At 31.4% G+C, this 16,966-nt stretch overlaps 1 protein-coding gene across 1 annotated transcript in view; it reads right to left on the minus strand.

Annotated features, from left to right (window-relative positions):
• The window catches only part of LOC111620082 (upstream-binding protein 1-like), an 81,873-nt gene extending 68,138 nt beyond the window's left edge, over nucleotides 1–13,735 (minus strand). Inside the window, exon 1 of the mRNA XM_023361926.1 lies at nucleotides 13,549–13,735. Coding sequence (XP_023217694.1) covers nucleotides 13,549–13,735 — 187 coding nt within the window. The remainder of the gene's footprint in view (nucleotides 1–13,548) is intronic.
• Between the last annotated feature and the right edge of the window lie 3,231 nt (nucleotides 13,736–16,966).

The raw sequence follows: 16,966 nt of genomic DNA on the forward strand, positions 1-16,966 counted from the left end.
ATAGGGGATCAATATTTCGTATGTAAGTAAGTCTTAGTGATTTGAAAAGAATTAAGGGATATGCGTTTAAAAATTTGAAAAAAAATGTTTTTTCTCCATATAAGGGACACACTAATAAATACCCTTCATTTATAAAATATAGCTGGTCCTTTGTTATTATTAATACTTACACAAGTGCACTAATTTGCATTTGGGACAAGATTCATCAAAAGCGAGATACATTCAAAATAATAGCAAAAATTTATATTCCTGACTTGAATTTCATTGAAAGAAATGTCTTAAATAAACATATTAAAATAAGTATTATTTTAATATGTTTATTAAAATAATACTTATTAATATAAGTATTATTTTACTTTATAATACTTATTAAAATAAGTATTATTTTAATATGTTTTTGATATAAATAACAATCAGAATCAATTAATAAATAAATTAATTAAAAATTGATATAACACCTATATAAAGATGTGAAACAAAACCAAAACTGCAATAAAATGGAAGTTTTGGAATTTATAAGATGACTAATTTGACAGAACAGCTAAAATACATAACAAAATTTATAATGAGATGTAAAACAGTTTGAATGAAATTAATTCTTTAATATTTCTCTGAAATAGTTATTTCATTTTTTCACTTTTTGGGCAATATGCAATAATTGTAGAAACACTAAATCGTAATTTTGATTCTTATTCTACAGAAATTACCAGATTCTCAATCTCTTTTGTCCCTGAGGTTATGAACAGCAAAATGCAGTGGAAGCAAGGCCTTCTCACTGATTGTTTATCTAAACATTTTAATTAATAACTAAGTATAAGTGTCATTTTAGTAATTTTAAATTGCACCACTAGATTTCTTGTAAAAAGTTATGTTTATTAGATTCCTTTTCAGCCCGGCAGACTTTCAACTTTTAATTTCTATAGTGAACAGACACACACAATCAGGAATATATATATAAGATCTTATATATACAGTACAATTTTGGTAATCTAGCCATTTGCTAGTTCAACATATCTAGTAATCTGATACTAGTCACTCTCGGGTATTACTAGCACTATTACCAAGTAACAGACAATCTTTCCACTAGTTCAAACTTGTTTCCATTAAATTTAAACATCTCATAAACATGGCATGATATCAAGCCTGAGCTTGGTTATGAAATTAAAGGTGTAAGGTTGTCATCTTAGGATGCTCAAAAAGACACAGTATCTTAAAATACAATATTGTATAAATATAAAAAATCAGTCTCCCAAAATTTCCCACTAGAAATACTGTAATTCTCATTAAATTTTCCACAGTTACTTTAATTTCCCACTAAATCTACCAACTTTGCAACACTACTCATGATGGTAGCATGCTTAAATGTTTTGATAAGTAGTCCAACTTAATATAAGGTGTGTCCCATAAATATAAAGGCACAACTTGTTAAGCAAATAAAAGCTAAACTAATTATCTTATAAGAAAACCAATTTAATTTTGAGATAGTTACAACTTACAAATAAACATACTAAAAAATCATGTAATTATATTGTTTAACACTTAACGATAAATTAATTTAAATCAAAATCACATTTCTTGTTGTCCCTATGATTTAAAGGCATAATACAAAATCACTAGAATAGTAGAAACTATTGTTACAAATATTTAATAATAATCAACTAATAATTAATGATGCAACGAATATTCGGTTACTATTTGGTATTCGGCCTATGTTTCGCTATTCGGCCGAATACCTAAAAAAAAGAAGTAAGAAATAACAAAAACACAGTAAATTAATCATTTTGGTAACTTTTATTAATGCTGAACATACATTTTAAGTTCAAGAAAATGCAATTTTTTGCTTATTTATGTAAAAGATCAAAGGAAAAGTAATATAACTAAGTTATTTTTTAAGAGATCAAAAAAAAAGTAACAAATCAAATGAAAACTACCTACTTATTATGTAGTTTAGTCAACTATATACTCGTATATAAAAGAACAACTCATGATAGGATAATTAACGCAGAGCCAAAACTACTGCTGCTAGAAACTTCAAAATTTGTGTGTGTGTTCCTTTTGTAAAATTTAGGCGTGCTAAGAAAAGATTTTACGAAATTCAACCCTAAAAGGGAGAAAAGGGTAAAAAATTTGTATGAAAACTTTTACTGCGTGGGCACATTGGATCGAAACTTAAGTCATAAAATGTGAAAAAAATAATAATTAATGATCTGTAAAGTGTTTTTATGAAATCATTCCTTATTATAAACTTGAAAATTAAATTAACTTTTTTATTTCATTGTACAGAATTATTTATCATAACTAAAGTTCCAGACAGCTTGGTAGCCTGAACGGCCCAGGCTTTCGCCCGTGCACGCTAAGTGACTTTCATTACAAGCATTTAGCTTTCCGAAATCTATGAAAACAATTACTTGGCATTGACAGCCGCGAATTTCATGCCAATAAGCTGCCTCAACTTGTTCGATTATTTGTTTTTTGAAACCGTGTCCTGTTTTATATTTGTGGCATAGTAAACACTAGTATTGTGTTTTATTCCAAAGACACATGGTAAATTTTCCATCAAGTTCCTTTATTAGTTGAGTCGATACGGTACATTGTTTTGTACTTGTTTCGGGCTTTGCCCCTCTTCAGTCAACTAAAATTCAATATATATATTTTAACTTATTACAGTGGAGAATTTACATAAAACAATGAGTACATAAACGATATATAGATGTACCTTTTTGTTACACTTTGTATAATTTAAAAACATGTAAAATCTGCTTTAATCTTTTGTAAATAAACTAGTATATATTACAAATTAAAATTTTAAAATGTAATATATTTTAATTTGTAATAATTTTAATTTGTAATATATACTAGTTTATTTACAAAAGATTAAAGCAGATTTTACATGTTTTTAAATTATACAAAGTGTAACCAAAAGGTACGTCTACATATCGTTTATGTACTCATTGTTTTATGTAAATTCTCCACTGTAATAAGTTAAAATATATATATTGTATTTTAGTTGACTGAAGAGGGGCAAAGCCCGAAACGAGTACAAAACAATGTACCGTATCGACTNTATCACCCGGCAAGTTAGAAAAACACGGGATCATGCCCATGAACCCCGTAACAATAGGAACATTGCATATTTCCGCTACAGACCCACTAACTTCGCTGTTCATCATTACAACACACCAGAACCGATCACACGCACGAATACACAAATATTACTAACCCGTGATGGACGGGGTTGGAGAGGAAGGAATTACAATCTTGGCCGGCTTCACAAAATAAAACTTAATCCTGTCGCGGACGCCAATTGTTTAGTCGCTGCTTGACCGAAGTCTATCAAGCTGAGACAAAAAGAACGTATGTAGCCGGCTTACAAAATATATTGCTTTATTCAACACGGGTTTCGAGTTTACAACCGAGAGCTCGTACAAACTCTCAACAAAACCTACGTTACAATACCACGTGTCCGAATACAAAACACTTAACCCCTTCACTCTCCCTTTTCAATTATTTTAGCATACACAGGCCGGACCTGTTACATTAACACGCGAAGAACAAATCCTTTTATCAGAATACTCACTAGGAGAATCCGGTACTTGAAAAACGGTCAGGTGTTGGACCAAAGTCTCTTCCTGTTCGGGAAATATATGTCCCCGTCGATATATCGGGTAATATAGCTTCGTATATTGTAAAGTTCACTCGGTCCCCTTTTCGCACAACACGGATGCACTTGGATTTTGTCCCCTTCTACTCGGTAAGTCTCTCCTTCTCTCGATGACGTTGTATGACTTCTTTACCTTCGACGATCTACCACAGACGACAGGAACAAGAACCAAAAACTCACCTCGTCACATATGCCACTGCTATATATATCCCTGGGTTTCCAAACCCACCTGACCTCTTCGTTGGCCAATCACAAAGGTCCAGGTTCAACAAAGGGACAGGGTAGAGATTAAGGGGTACACGTGTCTTACAAACACAAAGAAGAACAAAAAAAACAAAAAAAAAATCGACACAATTGAAATAAATAAAACTTAAACCTAGTACAATGATAATAACTATGCAAATCATATTTATATACATTAATAAGAATAACAGTAAGCTGCGGAGCACTACACCATGATGCTCATGTCTGTCCGCTACAACTGTCAAGAATTAACGCAATTGGCAAAGTGTAGTGACAGTGGGCCAATAGAGAGCAGGATGTGCAATCCTTGTGATAATGCAGTTTGCATGCCAATTTTCGTACGTGCATTAATCAAGCCGAATAGTTTGGCTGAATATTAGGCTATTTGGCCACGCTCCTGGCCGAATATTCGGTATTCAACCTGAGGCCAAATATACTATTCGTTGCATCACTACTAATAACCAATACATATATAAGCAAGAATATTATGCACATCAAGTTGTCTATAAAAAAGAAATAAAGAACGCTAAAATACAATCTTGGCGTAATTACTGCACTGCTGCCTCATCCAATCCATGGGGATACCTTACAAAATTATGTACGAATAAGTTACGAAAGCAGCAAATATTAATAAATAATGATCCTGAAACAATACAGCAATCAACAATAGATACATACCTTTTGAACACCCTTAAGCTGCGAATGGATAGTTATTGTATCTCGGATTGTGTCNAATAAGTAAAACTTAAACCTAGTACAATGATAATAACTATGCAAATCATATTTATATACATTAATAAGAATAACAGTAAGCTGCGGAGCACTACAAAAGAAAGGAAACAGTGGGGAACGCACGTTCTAACCTAACCTATTCTAATAATTTGGTTGGTAATAATTATGGTAATTCATTAGAATAGGTTAGGTTAGAACGTGCGTCCCTACTGTTTCCTTTCTTTTGTTTGCTGGAATCAGAGATAAGTTGCCATGATGGTATACGTATCTGGAATTTAACCTTTTAAACATATATCCTGTATGATAATCCTACATTTGTCGAGTTGTGAGATTTAAAAAATACAATAATAATTTGGTCATTATGATTGAAAAGATGTTTTCCAAACCAGTTATGAATTTTAATTAGTCGTATTGGTTACAGTCCAGATACGTATACTGTCATGGCGGCTCATCTCTGATTCCAGCAAACAAAAGAAAGGAAACAGTGGGGACGCACGTTCTAACCTAACCTAACCTATTCTAATAATTTGGTTGGTAATAATTATGGTAATTTATTAGAATAGGTTAGGTTAGAACGTGCGTCCCTACTGTTTCCTTTCTTTTGTTTGCTGGAATCAGAGATAAGTTGCCATGATGGTATACGTATCTGGAATTTAACCTTTTAAACATATATCCTGTATGATAATCCTACATTTGTCGAGTTGTGAGATTTAAAAAATACAATAATAATTTGGTCATTATGATTGAAAAGATGTTTTCCAAACCAGTTATGAATTTTAATTAGTCGTATTGGTTACAGTCCAGATACGTATACTGTCATGGCGGCTCATCTCTGATTCCAGCAAACAAAAGAAAGGAAACAGTGGGGACGCACGTTCTAACCTAACCTAACCTATTCTAATAATTTGGTTGGTAATAATTATGGTAATTTATTAGAATAGGTTAGGTTAGAACGTGCGTCCCTACTGTTTCCTTTCTTTTGTTTGCTGGAATCAGAGATAAGTTGCCATGATGGTATACGTATCTGGNAAATAAATTCAAGTTTTTTAATTCTTTTAAAATATCTATAAAATCCTTTGACGATGGTTGGTCTCTTTTAGATTTCATCAATAAATAGATCAGCATCGAAATGATCGTTCTCCATTTCAGCACATATATCTCAAAGCGCTCGGCTGACGCCCGCAAAACGCGCGATCGCATGTACGGTAACATGGCAGCACATAAATCTCAAAGCGCCCGTAAAGCGCTCGCAAAACGCGCGTTTTAACAAAAATCTATAAACGCGCGCTTGGCGTTTGAGTGTGTACGCCTACATAGAACTCTTGGTTCTTTAAAACGCGCGTTTAAAAGCGCGCGTTGAAAAACGCCTAGTGTGTACACAGCCTTAACATCGACGAAAATTCAACGCGAAGCGTCACGCAACGGAGAAAAATTTCAACATGGGATAGGTTAATATATTTTTTCGTGCATAATCGGCTATCCGAAATATCGATTTTTTTTTCCCGAACAACCCGTCCCCAATTGATTCGGATAATCGACGCTCTACTGTATGATCTAAAAGTATGAATTAAAATAGAAAAAAAGGGATTACAACTATAAAAAAATAAATATTAAGTAACTAAAATAACTTTTTTACCTATGTAAAATATTCCAGTTTAAAAAAATTTTTTTAAGAAATCAGAAAAAATTAAAATCCAGTACAGTATATAAAATCATTTAAAATTATTGTAATCTGTAGAACAATAAACATTTTTAAAAAGAAAAAAAATTTAAATGATGAATACAGTATATTTTAAGTGAAATCTGGCAAAATGAGTTAATCTAATTGGAAGAGTCCATTAAAGTAAACCACTACTGAATGTATAGGCAAGCGCCAAAACCGACAGAGGGCGCTGTTTTTGAGCCAAGATGGCTGCCGAAACGGGTAAGAAACCGACCACGTTTGTTCAGTGCCTGAGCAAACACGTGGATTCAGTTTCTAACGGTGACGACGTGGTCGGCTCCTTACCTGTTTCGGCAGCCATCTTGGCTCAAAAACAGCTACCTCTGTCGAATTTGGCGCTTGCCAATTGACTTTCTTTTCTTTGTTAAAAGTGAAGAAAAAGTCAATCAGTGGTTCATGCACCAGTTCTATAACTTTTATAAATGATCTTATTTCTGAATTAAAAAAATTTCCTTTGAAAATATTTTAATCTTTTATCCTTTTTATTTTATTATTTACTTAATTTTATCTATAAATATCTATTAAACCGAATAATTGTGCAGGTATTTATTTGTTGGTTTTTAACTTATTTTTAGTCTTTTAATTTTTTTTAACATTTATTGTAAGCTATATAGATTGTGCCTTATACAATAGCAAATAGCTATTTGTATAAGGCACTTTCTACACTGCTCGTCAAAAGTTAAGCACAGATCACAAAAAGCTAAATAAAAGCCTAAATAGCATTACAGCTTAATGAAAATTACTGTATATGTATAATTTAATATGAGAACTAACATTTACCCCTTAAAATTATGCAAATGTATGTAAATATGCAAATGGACACTAGGAAAATACCAAATTCCCAGAGAGCACTATTTCTGCTGAAAGGACACTGTATATAATAAAGAACAAAAAAACAGTAATGTTATTGTGCAACAGTACATAATAATGGCTCCTAACTAAAAGAAACGTTGCATGCTAGCCTTGTGTCATTCTCAGGAAGGCAGTTATCTGTCTCAACTGTTACAAGGCTAGACTATTCCTTGGCCAGCAATATGTGTGCCTTTAACCTCCAGACAGCAGGTCTGCCTGAAATAGCATCAGGAGTATGTAGGCTGGACTTGATAACAATGGACTCATGTCCTGTTCACAAATGAGTCTAGGTTTTTCTGGAATCTGACAGCAGGCTTATATTAATCTGGAGGGAGGTTGGAACACATTACAAACCACAGAACATAATGGAAAGTCATGCTTTTAGTGATGATAGAAAGACTGTCTGAGCTGGGTTTTCATTAGGTGGACACCTGTGATACCTGATCACAGGTGCCCACCTACAGGTGCTTCTCACAGGTATTGGATGAGATACTAGACCACTATGTCAAATATGGTGCAACTGAAGAAGGTTTCATTTTATTGGATGATACTTCTTGTCCACATTAAGTAAGACAGGTTGACCAATACCTTTATGAAGATGAAATAGAACAAATGGATTGGCCTGCATATTCTCAAAATTTCAATCCCATAGAACATCTATGGAATGCTCTAGGGAGATATGTTTCAGCTGTCATACCCCCTCCACAAATCCTCAAACTTGCATTAATGCTAGAGGATTTCACATTCCATATTGACCTCAACATTTGTATTCAAACCTCTGTTTTTCGTATTCACATTTATTTTTACTTGCATTAATCTTTTCTTTTTTCTGTTAACAATCACTCATTTTTTCTCAAATGTAAGCAATGTATACCTAAAATATGTATATAACCCTATGAAAATTTTATAAATTTGTTTGAGTGGTTTTGAAAATATTGTCATTTTGTGATCCATGCTTAACTTTTGATGGCCAGTTATATAGCTGTTACTTTATTATCCCTCAATCAAAGAGCTGGAAAACACTTGTAAATTAGCTAGGTACTGTATAATTTTTACATTTATCAGAAATGATGAATCCTTTGAATGTGATGTACAGTTGTCTGTAAAAAGAAAAACTTTCTGCAAGTATGGGTGTGCAAAACAGTAAGAACTGTTTTTTTTTCCTTCTTTTGGCTCTTTCTGCCTTGTGGGTACTAACAAGGCTTTTTTTAGGCCAACTAAACCCATAATGGAGTAACCAGGTGATTAAGATGACATATCTAGGCACTCTGCCCTCAATATGTTGGTCTTCTTCATACAGTTTCCACTAGAGCAGACTTGGCCAACTTATAGTGGAGTATGATAGATTTTCACGAGTCAAAATTACTGATGATTATCACCAAATTTCAAGTTTTTACTTTTTAAAAAAGTTATTAACTCACTATTATAAAATTATACTGCAAAGCATATTTATATTTATTTATTTGTAGTAATTAAGGTTCCAGGACCTCTCTTTGGTAAAGACACTAAAACAAACTAAACATGTGAGTTAGCAAGATNGACTGGTGTTATCATATGTTCTGTAAATGTGGAAATAACATATACAGGGAGTACATAAGAATGTTGTCTGGTAATTCTTATTCAAACTTTTGGAGAGTGGAGTATGATAGATTTTCACGAGATGATGATCTATCGCCAAATTTCAAGTTTTTACTTTTTAAAAAAGTTATTAACTCACTATTATAAAATTATACTGCAAAGCATATTTATATTTATTTATTTGTAGTAATTAAGGTTCCAGGACCTCTCTTTGGTAAAGACACTAAAACAAACTAAACATGTGAGTTAGCAAGATAAAGTTTTATTTATGGTTATATTTAATTACTTATACTATTTTTTAGTTATTTTGAGTTTTGGGGGTTGAGTTATGTTATGGCTGTAGATAACTCAATTTTTTAACACACATGCATCCAGGCAACATGAGCATCATCAAATTTTTTTAACTCATTCAAGATTACCATTCATTTGTTCTCCTGAGCTGATAAGTCATAGTTTAACATTTTCCCACATTTTTAAAGTTTGAATCAGAACCATAATTTTTCAATGATCTTTACAATAAAATGATAGTTGTGAGGACCAATGGTGCTGCAGAAAAAATAGTGTTATTTATAGGGGGCTAGTTTCAGGACCAAACAAATCAGACAATATATGCAGAAAAGCAAAGTACTAGAAATGATGCAAAAAGATTCCACTGTACGTACAAGATTAAAGTGAATATTATAAAGGAGCTGGAAATTAATATAACAACAAATAATATACATATATGAAAATATCTAACAACCAGCCACAGCTATATTTCTGATCAAGCTTTTTGCATAACAAGTTCAAACATGGAATGAAACAAACCTAATTGGAATGTCTACCAATTTTAAATTTTTTAATTTTGATTTCTCTAATCACTTCCACAATTTTTCCTGATGTATACTGCATATCAAAATAGCTATCAACAATAAGTTAAATAGGAAATAAAAGTGCATGAAATAGTTTTATTTTTTCATATTTTATTTCTCAGTTTTCATAGCTTTAACTTGGTTTTTAATTCTTCTAAGTTCCACTGGTCTGCCAAAGGTTTTCTTCTGCAGCTTAAATTTCATTTGCAATTTGGTTTTTTTACATATTTTGCTGAACATCTGATTGCTTTTCTCTCTCCATTTTTTTTTTCTTTCTTTCTTTCTTTCTTCAAGAGCTAGCTTTTATTTGAGATGCATTTCAATAGTTAGTTAACATGGAGCTGGTGATTTGCAATTCCATCCTGACTCTAAATAGTATCATTTACTTGTATGTAGTAAAGCTACTAACAATTGTGTTTAGTTCTCAGTAAGCATCCCTTTATTTACAGAAAATTCAGATTCAGTGTATAAACTCTCATAGGGCAACACAAGTCATTTATGAGTAAACTTATATAGATTTTACAGTTCACCCTTTTCATTGAGCAAGCTGGAGTAGTTTGTCAAATCAATCATGGATCCAGTTGAAAAATGCCAATGCACCTTTTACATCAAAAGAAACAATGAACTCTTGAAATACAATCTGACATCACTACAATCAGATGGAAATGTTTTACAAACTCCTACAGTCAGTTTCAGGCAAGTTTGGCTTATTGTTGGTAAATGAATAAATGATCGAGTTTGAGTTCAAACAAGAGATACTTTTTTACAATCTTTAACTTGGCAGGACTATACTCTTAAAGCCTTTCCATCATACCTATATTAAGACTGATGGATATAGTCAGTAAAACATGTGAATGCACACAATTTTATACACTTCATATCACTTAAGTGAATTTTTTTTAAATCATTAAAACTACAATGAATTTTTTTTTTGTTATAGTAATCATTTACAAACATGTATACTGTATGCTTATTTATTGTAATAGTGGTCTGTATTAACTTTTTCAGTTTGCAACTGTGATTGTTTATTAGTGGGTGATTACTATTAGAGGGTAACTATTACAGTCAACCCCCCTATAACATGGTAGATATGTTCTGTTCTTTATGAAATTGATGTTCTAAGAGTCCTTAAATACATGAGCCAATCACAGCCCGGCACATATGCAGTTTATGAACTACGGCTATTTGAAAGGTTTTCTTCCATAAAATTAACCAATTCTGGACTAATTTGACTCAACATTTCCAAAATATGTATAATTTTTTGGGAATAATCCATATAAACTATGCTATAAACAAAAAATTGTAGGATTACTTACTGAGTGTGCACCGTTCGACGACACCATTGCTTAAATTTGTTTTTGTCGTGGAGCGGGGCATCAAATGGTGGGCGCGTTTCCTGATAAATTATTTTTCTGTGAAAAATTCGCTGAACTTTGGAGACGTCATTTAATATAAATATAATTTTTATGGACATTAAATAATAAATGGTTTTAGTAGGTCCACTGCTCGTTTAAACTTAATGGTTTGTACAATATCCGCTATTAGTCTAGATTCGACCAATCCTGTCACAACATGAGTCGGCGACGATGTTTTACCGAATTATACGAGTTTTTTTAGCGTGTTTGCATGAATACTGTCACAATTTTTTCACCGTCATATAGGAATCCGAACTATATGAACCCGTGTTATAGAGGGTCGACTGTATTTCGGCATCATATATATAAATAAAACAACTAGTCAGGGATGGTGGACTCTCTATTGTGGTTTAAAAACAAATAGCAAGGTTGAGGATGAATTGTGTTATGTCAAGAAATGGTTCTTTGGTGTCTATAATTTGTAATCAATTATGTAGTTATCGTGACTGGTGTTATCATATGTTCTGTAAATGTGGAAATAACATATACAGGGAGTACATAAGAATGTTGTCTGGTAATTCTTATTCAAACTTTTGGAGTTGTTAAAATTTAACAAGTTGTTAATGAAATTAGATATTTTGAGCTAAAAGAATTTTTGTTTTATCTTTCCCCCGTCAAATAAATTTATTATTATTATTATAAAATAACTAGCCAACATAATAACATAGCCCAAAAATAGCCAGATAATTCAGCAAATCGTTTGACATTAACTATTAATTCTATTCTTTGGGAATTAGATTATATTATTTGGAACTGGATTATTTGAGGGCAACTATTATTCTTTTGGTGCCCCATCCATTCCAGATGTTAGCTGTCATCACAGCTATTGTATTTCTATTGCTGGCTCTTCTGAATGGTTTTCTGAAGTCATTTTACACCAGTCCTTCAGGTTTCTCAGCCATGAGATTCAACATTGTCCTAGCCCTCTTTTACCAGAGATTTTCCCTTGTATAATGAGTTGTAGGATTCAGTACTTGACACCATTTCTCATCACATGGCCAAAGTATTCCAACTTTTTGTTTGATGGTGTTGAGCAATTCTTGTTGTTTTTCCATTCATCGCAATATTTCTACATTGGTCTTATGTTCTACCAAGAATACTCTTAGAAGCCTTTGGTAAAATTCACATTTCAAAGGCTTTGATCATCTTTTCAGATGTTTTGGATATGGTCCAAAGTTCAACTCCATACAATAGCACCAGAAACACATAGCATCTGATTTTTCTAATTTTCATATCAAGGATTAGGTTTCTTGGACATAGCAATTTTCTCATTTTCATGAAAACATTTCATGTCTTTTCTATTTGCACTCTGATCTCTATATCATGATCCCACTTATCATTCAAGACACTTCCCAAGTAATTAAATTTCTCTACTCTTTCAATTTCTTTTGATCCAGCCATCAACTTGCCATGAGTTGATGTCTGACTTATTACAATATATTTGATCTTTCTAATATTGAGATCTAAACCATAATTTTCACTTGAGTTCTGACTTGATCTAGCATCATCTGAAAGTCTTTAAAATTTGTGGAGAGTACTGTTGTATCATCAGCATAACAATGTTATTCAAATATTCTCCATTGATCTTGATGCCAATGTCAAGATCAACTAATGCTTCTGAAAAAAATATTTTCATAGTGTATGTTGAAGATAATAGTATATGTGGAGATAATACGCAGCCTCGTCATACACCCCTGAATTTGCTCTCAGTTGACCTTCTACCCTGACCTGTATGGTTGCTGATGATTCTGATGTCTTTATCAATGCCAATTCTCTGCAGTGCCTGGATCATCTTTTCATGTTGACATCTGTCAAAAGCCTTTGTATATAATCTAAAAAGCATATATGTAAGTCACATCTTATATCTCTGCATCTATGTATGCAAACCTGCATTATTGGAATGCATCTTATATCATGGGCAACTATTAATGGAACAAATTCAGTAACTATTTTCACTATTATTAATATTTAAACAACAATGCAACACACACGCATTTATTTCAACATACAGTAAGAGTGACAATACTGAATAAAATGTGAAACTTTTCAGTTACCATAAATTTTATTTTCCTCCAATAGATAGCACATTTATCACTATAGTCAATAACTTTTTCACCTTGCAGCTGCACTATTTATTAGAATAAATACACTATGTTAATATTTATTCAAAAATTTATAGTCACATATAAGGGGAATCCAAAAAGAACTGGAATTTATTTATAAAAAATTGTGTATTTATTTTCACATGTTCAAACTTCAGTTTCCTTAAAAGTACTCTGATACAATGCACTTATCAAGACATTTTTCTATTGCTCAAAAATGTGTTTGAATTCATCAGTTTTGATGCCTTTTAGTTTCTGCCATTTTTTTTGTTTCACCTCATCCATATTGGAAAATCTTTTTTTTTTCCTTTGAGGACTTTTTCATCTGTGAAAACAAAAAAAAATGTCACATGGGACAAGATTGGATGAACAGGAAGGGTGAAGAACATACTGCTCTGAATGTTTGACCAGTTTTGGCCAAAAACAGTATGGGCAGAATTGTTGTCATAACGGAAAACCCAGTCAGCTGTTTGCCATAACTCCAGATTGTTCTGCAAATCTTGATGCAACCTTCTCAAAACTTCTTGATAAAAACACTGGTTGATCATTTGACTTGGAGGAACAAATTCTAAATGCATAATCCTTCTCACATCAAAGAAACAGATAGAAAACACACTGAAAAAATCTAAAAAAAGTTCACTGTTGCAAAGCACAACCTCTCACAACAATGCCATCTGGTAAACTGATGTAGATGGATTCATTGAACATTTACCTAGCATGAGAAGCTTGTACTAGGAGCCTACCATACAAAAGAGAATTCCAGTTTTTTTTGGTCCTCCCTCATATTGACTAATTTTTATTAAAAAAAAGGCATTTTTGTACTGTGATCAATGCTCATTTTTTGTGTATTTGTGACATCATTTTAACATCACAATTAATTATAAACAAACTCAATTACGAAAATATTTATATTGTGAGAACCTTTAAAGTGTTTATTTTCAAGGAAAAAGTCCTATTGTAAAAACTTAATTAGAAAAATCATAATTGCTGTTTGAACACACCATATGAAATCAATCATATATGATCAATTTGACACAAGTATTTTTTTTTTATGATGTGCAAATTTTCAAATGCTTATAAAAAATTTAAGATTGTTACAGTGTTAATTTTGTTATAAAACTGGCAAATAAAAATTCTTTCATTACTTTTCATTATCCTAAAATTCTTCTCTTTATGCATGAATATTCTTGATAATTTTTGATTTTCTAATATAATTTTAATTTCTAGATTTTTTTCCAAGAATATTCCTGACACATTAATAATTCTCCATAGAAAAACATTATATAATGGCCACAACATATGAAACTTGAATCAAGCATTCATCTTCAACAGCAATCAAAACTCATCTCTCAATTAACATTTTATCTATTATTGTACACAGAAAAATTGCATTTTATTTAATAGATTCAAATTCTTTGATATATTTGAATTATTTGTACAAAGTATAAATGAAAATTTATAAAATTAACATATTTTCAATAACAACAATCCATAAAACCTTTTTTTATAACAGTGTTGTGTCCTATTGATTGTTATAGGACAAATTACTGAACAGAAATTTGAATTTCCATTTAAAGTTATTCTATACTAAGTTTCAAACACTTTCATTTGTAAATCTGAACAGCAATTCTATGAGCTATCTGTTCTGTTGACAATTGAAGTCATCTTTCCAAACATGAGATTTCAGATAGAATAATTGACATGACAATGTACTTAGGCATTAGACAAATATTATGAGTTTTAAATCTTTTAATCTATTTTGGACACTGTTTTTCCAGATATTTCTAAATTATGTAATCATTAAATTTACCAATAGATTGCAAAATATTATGTTTAATATCAATTACCAAATTAATTAATTAATGATTCAATAATTTGATATTATATTTATCTAGTAACTTTTCACAANGGTTGCTATGCCTTGACTCTGGTCCGGCATAGTACACAGCCACCGGTGTGTACCGAGTATAACCCACTAAACACAACAATAATAATAATAATAAAGCATATTAATGGATACTGAACAGTAACTAAGAAAATAAGACTAAATGTTTTTAACATGTGATACTTTAGAAAGATGGGAAGAATCAGAGTGACAAAGAGGTATTTAAAAAATTTAAAACAAAAAGATGTTTGACAGTGAGAATAACAAAAAGAAAAACAGTACTTTTGCAAGACAGATTGTTCATGGGTCATTAAGACAGCTTTTGAAAACAATTTTTTATGGAAAAATGAAAAAACGATAAGAAATGACAGTGAGCTCATCAAAGTGAAAGACATCAAAAAATGGGTGGAAGAAAGATGAAGAAACAGTGTTCATCATCTGAACTCTGAAAAAAACTTCTATAATAATAGAAAATTAAGTAACATGAAAAACAAATCAAATAGATGATTCTTTACAAATTGAACATCCATAGCAATTGGATAAATTTCAGTTTCAAAATATTTTATATAAAATAAATACAGAACAGAAATAATAATAAACTTGCATCTCTCGATAATACTCATAAAAAAGTTCTTAAGATATAACTGTTTCCAAAAATTTTTAATTATTTATTACTTATATTTCATTCTTTAAAATCAGATTACATTGGAAATGTAAATAAGTAATGAAAATTATTTCAAACATTTATGTACTTAGCAAAATAAATTATTGGGATTATAAAATTATTATATCATATTCCAATACTTTAAAATTTTAGTTAATTTAACATTTCTTTAATCATAAAAAAATGCAGAGGTTACAACAAAATATTTTAAAAATAAAATAAAAATNATGTTTGTATGAATACTGTCACAATTTTTTCACCGTCATATAGGAATCCGAACTATATGAACCCGTGTTATAGAGGGTCGACTGTATTTCGGCATCATATATATAAATAAAACAACTAGTCAGGGATGGTGGACTCTCTATTGTGGTTTAAAAACAAATAGCAAGGTTGAGGATGAATTGTGTTATGTCAAGAAATGGTTCTTTGGTGTCTATAATTTGTAATCAATTATGTAGTTATCGTGACTGGTGTTATCATATGTTCTGTAAATGTGGAAATAACATATACAGGGAGTACATAAGAATGTTGTCTGGTAATTCTTATTCAAACTTTTGGAGTTGTTAAAATTTAACAAGTTGTTAATGAAATTAGATATTTTGAGCTAAAAGAATTTTTGTTTTATCTTTCCCCCTTTGATGCTGTATTCATTTATATGTCAAATAAATTTATTATTATTATTATAAAATAACTAGCCAACATAATAACATAGCCCAAAAATAGCCAGATAATTCAGCAAATCGTTTGACATTAACTATTAATTCTATTCTTTGGGAATTAGATTATATTATTTGGAACTGGATTATTTGAGGGCAACTATTATTCTTTTGGTGCCCCATCCATTCCAGATGTTAGCTGTCATCACAGCTATTGTATTTCTATTGCTGGCTCTTCTGAATGGTTTTCTGAAGTCATTTTACACCAGTCCTTCAGGTTTCTCAGCCATGAGATTCAACATTGTCCTAGCCCTCTTTTACCAGAGATTTTCCCTTGTATAATGAGTTGTAGGATTCAGTACTTGACACCATTTCTCATCACATGGCCAAAGTATTCCAACTTTTTGTTTGATGGTGTTGAGCAATTCTTGTTGTTTTTCCATTCATCGCAATATTTCTACATTGGTCTTATGTTCTACCAAGAATACTCTTAGAAGCCTTTGGTAAAATTCACATTTCAAAGGCTTTGATCATCTTTTCAGATGTTTTGGATATGGTCCAAAGTTCAACTCCATACAATAGCACCAGAAACACATAGCAT

The sequence above is a fragment of the Centruroides sculpturatus genome, unplaced genomic scaffold (genome assembly GCF_000671375.1).
Source record: "Centruroides sculpturatus isolate CEXI.00-Female unplaced genomic scaffold, Cexi_2.0 scaffold131, whole genome shotgun sequence".
In the NCBI taxonomy this organism is placed as follows: Eukaryota; Metazoa; Arthropoda; class Arachnida; order Scorpiones; family Buthidae; genus Centruroides; species Centruroides sculpturatus.